Here is a 4,836-nt window from a genome sequence, read left to right as displayed (position 1 = left end):
ACACTGAACACACACACACACACACACTGAACATACACACACACTGAACACACAAACACACACACACACACACTGAACATACACACACACACTGAACACACACACTGTGAACACACACACACACACACACTGAACACACACACACACACACAGACTGAACATACACGTACAGTCTGTCCTGAAGGAGGCGCCAGAGGAAACTTCCTCTGTGACCATGAACATCTGTAACATCTGTAACAGACACAGGATCAGATTATCAAGAAGCTTTATTGTCATTGTCAGAGTGAATATAATCATCATCATCATCATCATCATCATCATCATCAGTCCTGTTGCTATGGCCTGTGTGCTGGACTGCAGGAGGCTGTTAACATGCAGCAGAGCCGAGCAGACAGACAGACAGACAGACAGACAGACAGACAGACAGGAGGACAGACAGACAGACAGACAGACAGACAGGAGGACAGACAGACAGATAGACAGGAGAACAAACAGGAGGACAGACAGACAGGGGGTAGAGAGGTAGACAGGTAGTGAGGTAGGGGAACAGAGACAGGTAGAGACAGACAGACAGGAGGACAGACAGACAGGTGGGGACAGGTAGCTATTGTGTTATTTACATACAGGTAGGCAGATGCGATAGAAAGCTTATTGGCTGTCTTCCAGAGGCTCCGCTCCCCTCTCTTCTGTGTCGGCCAATCCTCTGTGAGGAGGGGCGGGCTCTGCAGGCTGGGGGGAGGGGTGTGAGGAAGAGGAGGAGGAAGCCGAGGAGGAGGAGGAGGAAAGGGAGAGGGGGAGTTCTGAGGGTGGTTCAGTCTGTAGCCTCCCTCCCCCGTCAGCCTCGCCTCCCATCATCCCCTCCTCCACCTGCCCTGCACCTCCCCCTCCCCCTCCTCCCCCACGTGACCCGGCGAACTGCAGGTGAGGCAGGAGAGTGGCCGGCGCCTCCTTCTCCCTCTCCCTCTCCCCTGCCGCCTCCCTCTCCCGCCGCTCAGCGTACAGTGGAGCCTCCAGGCCGAGGTAGGAGGCGCTGAGCTGCCGCAGGTCCAGCTCAAAGGGGCTGCCACTGGGGGGCACCGCCACTTCTCCTCCTCCTCCTCCTCCTCCTCCTACTCCTCCTCCTCCCCTCTTAGCCTTGCGGGGATGGGAGGAGGCGGAGGCCGGCAGGCCGTCAGGGAGGAGCGACTGGATCTTTGGGAGCCAACGTTTCCGGACTCTGCGAGCGTTAGTGCACATGTCAGCAGCGATGACGTTCATCTCACTCTCCTTAAAGTTAGGAGCAAAGTTCTGACAGTAAACTGGGGGGGGGTGAGAGAGGTGAGGACAACAAGGGGAGGAAGAAATGTCTCAGGAGTTCCAAAATACAGTAGAAAGACATGAATGAGTCAGACTGTGTGTGTGTGTGTGTGTGTGTGTGTGTGTGTGTGTGTCTTACGTTTGACAGTATTTAACACTCGGTTGTCCAGGGGCTTTCGGCTCGGATCATTGGTGGAGGAGCGGATCCCTGTCCCACAGCTATTGGCCAGAGTGTTTCTATGGATACCATAACAACCCAATCAGCACCTATACCAAGCTGTAGATTACCTCTCTCTCTCTCTCTCTCTCTCTCTCTCTCTCTCTGAGACAATGTGACAGAGCAGTTATGTAAAGCAGCAGCTGGATCCTGAGGGAAGGTGCTGACTGTCAGAAGCTTCTGGAATACTTCACACAGCTCGATGTCACGTGACATCATCAGATGTCACGTGACGTCCAATGATGTCAGAGAATCTGGGCGTGACACACCATCGATGTTGTTGTCTCCTTTTTGTTCATTATGAAACATGTTTGACATTTTAACATTAACAATATCTCAACAAACCATTATTATGATTGATTCATCTCCTGATTTTTTCCTCCATTAATCAATTAATCGTTTGATCAATAAAAGTCTATGAAGTCTTTACATGTCTTGTTTTGTCCAAAATCCAAATATAATCAATTTATAAACAATTTACTATAATGTAGAACCATGAAACATCTGACACAGACTGTAAATAAAGATGGATGTCGCCTCTGTGATGTCACCCACAGGTCTCTGAGTGAGCTGCTCCACTGTCGCCATCTTGGCAGTGTCTGACTCCACCCCCTTACTCCCAGCTAATCCAAATATGATCAAAGAGGAGGGGCGTGTGAGGACCTGAGACTTCAGTTCAATAGGTTTAATAGCTGTGGCGAGCATGCGCTCCTGTTAGCATCATTAGCACAGCTAGGTGTTTGGGCATCTTGCTCAAATGGTAACCCAAAGTTAATTCATTTGCTGGCTAATTAGCTAGTTAACAAGCTAAGCTAACATGCCAGGTATGGTAAGTGCTGACACTGATACCTGCTACGTTCAGTGACTTGAATCAGCTGATGTGATGCTGAGCAGCTAGCTAACAGTGAGGGCCCTGACCTGTCAGTCAAAGAGGCCACGCCCTCAATCCTCCATAACTTCAAGCTAGGCTAACCACCTCCTTCATTTGTTTCTGTTGATGAAAGTCTCCGCTCACCTGTCGAAAAACGTTGCCAGCAGTCTCCTGAGCAGCACCTTGTGTTTGACTCCAGCACACAGGTGACAGTTCATCAGCTGACCTCGTGTCATGAACACACCTGAACCTGAGCACACACACACACACACACACACACACACACACACACACACACGTCAATACATGACATGATAACTCAACTCTTCAGCTGGATTGTGTTTAATGACCTTCCTAACAAACCTGTTACCATGACAACACATCTTGTACCTGATGTAACTTTCTCACTGTCCTTTTTCTCTGAGTGTCCTACCTGCCACCAGTTCCACCTTCTCTCCCGGGTCGCCCTCAGTGTAGAGCGACGGGTGGCAGCGATACCCGATCTGACTGATCAGACTGGCAGGTAGAGCCATGTTGTCTCGACCAACCAGCACGCAGGGCCGACGCTCGTTAGCCAATGGGAGAGGCAGCATTTCCATCTTCTCTTGGACTGGACCAAAGAGAAACAGGGGGAAAAGAGGGGAGGGGAGGGGGGGTCAGCAAAACCTGGAGGCAGACTGACCGAAGATGATTTGGAAAAGATTCACAGATCCAGTCCTAAACCTCCTGAACTGCTTCAAGGACTCAACGTTGCCGTAGGAGTTAAAATGATTGGAGTAACTGATGGTGTTGCCAAGCACCACCTTGAGGCTAACATTAGCTAGCATACGAGTGTTGACAGATGTTAAAACTGACTCTAAAAATCTTGCTGAAGAATCGACAACCTGTTTCTCATCCAGACTTTTAACCCTCTGTTTTAGTTTTTTCTCACTGCAAAACTTTCACTAATGTTTCAAGAAGTTGTTGAATCACAGTCTCCATTTTGTTTATATCTGCTTCACAGTGAGATCACATGAGATCACGTGAGATCACGTGAGATCACGGGGGATTAGAAGTGTATGACATGCAAAACGTTTTATTCTCTAACATAAAATCAGTCAGTAAATATTCCAGTCCTGATTCTTTAGTCTTTTACGTCTCAGCTGCTAACTAGTGTCTAAATGAGACACTATACTCACCTGTCCACCTTTACAGCCTCATTAACTCACCTGTCCACCTTTACAGCCTCATTAACTCACCGGTCCACCTTTACAGCCTCATTAACTCACCGGTCCACCTTTACAGCCTCATTAAGTTTCTACAAACTGTCTCTAACTGTGTCAGAGGAAAAGCTTCAGTAGACGAGTCAGAGCTGAATCAAACTACAAGCTGAAGTTTAGTGATGGAGACACTGAAGTCATGTGACCCTGGTGATGAAGTCATGTGACCCTGGTGATGAAGTCATGTGACCGTGGTGATGAAGTCATGTGACCGTGGTGATGAAGTCATGTGACCCTGGTGATGAAGTCATGTGACCGTGGTGATGAAGTCATGTGACCGTGGTGATGAAGTCATGTGACCGTGGTGATGAAGTCACGTGACCGTGGTGATGAAGTCATGTGACCGTGGTGAAGTCATGTGACCCTGGTGTTGAAGTCACGTGACCCTGGTGATTAAGTCACGTGACCCTGGTGATGAAGTCATGTGACCCTGGTGATGAAGTCATGTGACCCTGGTGATTAAGTCACGTGACCCTGGTGATGAAGTCATGTGACCGTGGTGAAGTCATGTGACCCTGGTGTTGAAGTCACGTGACCCTGGTGATTAAGTCATGTGACCGTGGTGTTGAAGTCATGTGACCGTGGTGTTGAAGTCACGTGACCGTGGTGATGAAGTCATGTGACCGTGGTGTTGAAGTCACGTGACCTTCGTGTTGAAGTCATGTGACCGTGGTGATGAAGTCATGTGACCGTGGTGTTGAAGTCATGTGACCATGGTGATGAAGTCATGTGACCGTGGTGATGAAGTCATGTGACCCTGGTGATGAAGTCATGTGACCCTGGTGATGAAGTCATGTGATCATGGTGAAGTCATGTGACCCTGGTGATGAAGTCATGTGACCGTGGCGATGAAGTCATGTGACCCTGGTGATGAAGTCATGTGACTGTGTTGAAGTCATGTGACCGTGGTGATGAAGTCATGTGACCGTGGTGATGAAGTCACGTGACCCTGGTGATGAAGTCATGTGACCGTGGTGTTGAAGTCACGTGACCTTCGTGTTGAAGTCATGTGACCGTGGTGATGAAGTCATGTGACCGTGTTGAAGTCATGTGACCGTGGTGATGAAGTCATGTGACCCTGGTGATGAAGTCATGTGACCGTGTTGAAGTCATGTGACCGTGGTGATGAAGTCACGTGACCGTGGTGTTGAAGTCACGTGACCTTCGTGTTGAAGTCATGTGACCGTGGTGAT

At 49.1% G+C, this 4,836-nt stretch overlaps 1 protein-coding gene across 1 annotated transcript in view; it reads right to left on the bottom strand.

Moving 5' to 3' along the window:
* Window positions 1–248: 248 nt before the first annotated feature.
* Window positions 249–4,836, bottom strand: part of LOC111669691 (nucleus accumbens-associated protein 2-like) — a 12,111-nt gene continuing 7,523 nt past the window's right edge. The window contains exons 5-8 of the mRNA XM_023426103.2: window positions 2,818–2,994; window positions 2,529–2,634; window positions 1,436–1,533; window positions 249–1,298 (exon numbers count right to left, since the gene is read on the bottom strand). Coding sequence (XP_023281871.1) covers window positions 649–1,298; window positions 1,436–1,533; window positions 2,529–2,634; window positions 2,818–2,994 — 1,031 coding nt within the window. The 3' untranslated portion in view covers window positions 249–648. The remainder of the gene's footprint in view (window positions 1,299–1,435; window positions 1,534–2,528; window positions 2,635–2,817; window positions 2,995–4,836) is intronic.

The sequence above is a fragment of the Seriola lalandi genome, unplaced genomic scaffold (assembly GCF_002814215.2).
Source record: "Seriola lalandi dorsalis isolate HSWRI2012SDOR001 ecotype SW California unplaced genomic scaffold, Sedor1 jcf7180002054810, whole genome shotgun sequence".
Classification (NCBI taxonomy): domain Eukaryota; kingdom Metazoa; phylum Chordata; class Actinopteri; order Carangiformes; family Carangidae; genus Seriola; species Seriola lalandi.
This window is presented reverse-complemented; position numbering and strand designations above follow the sequence as displayed.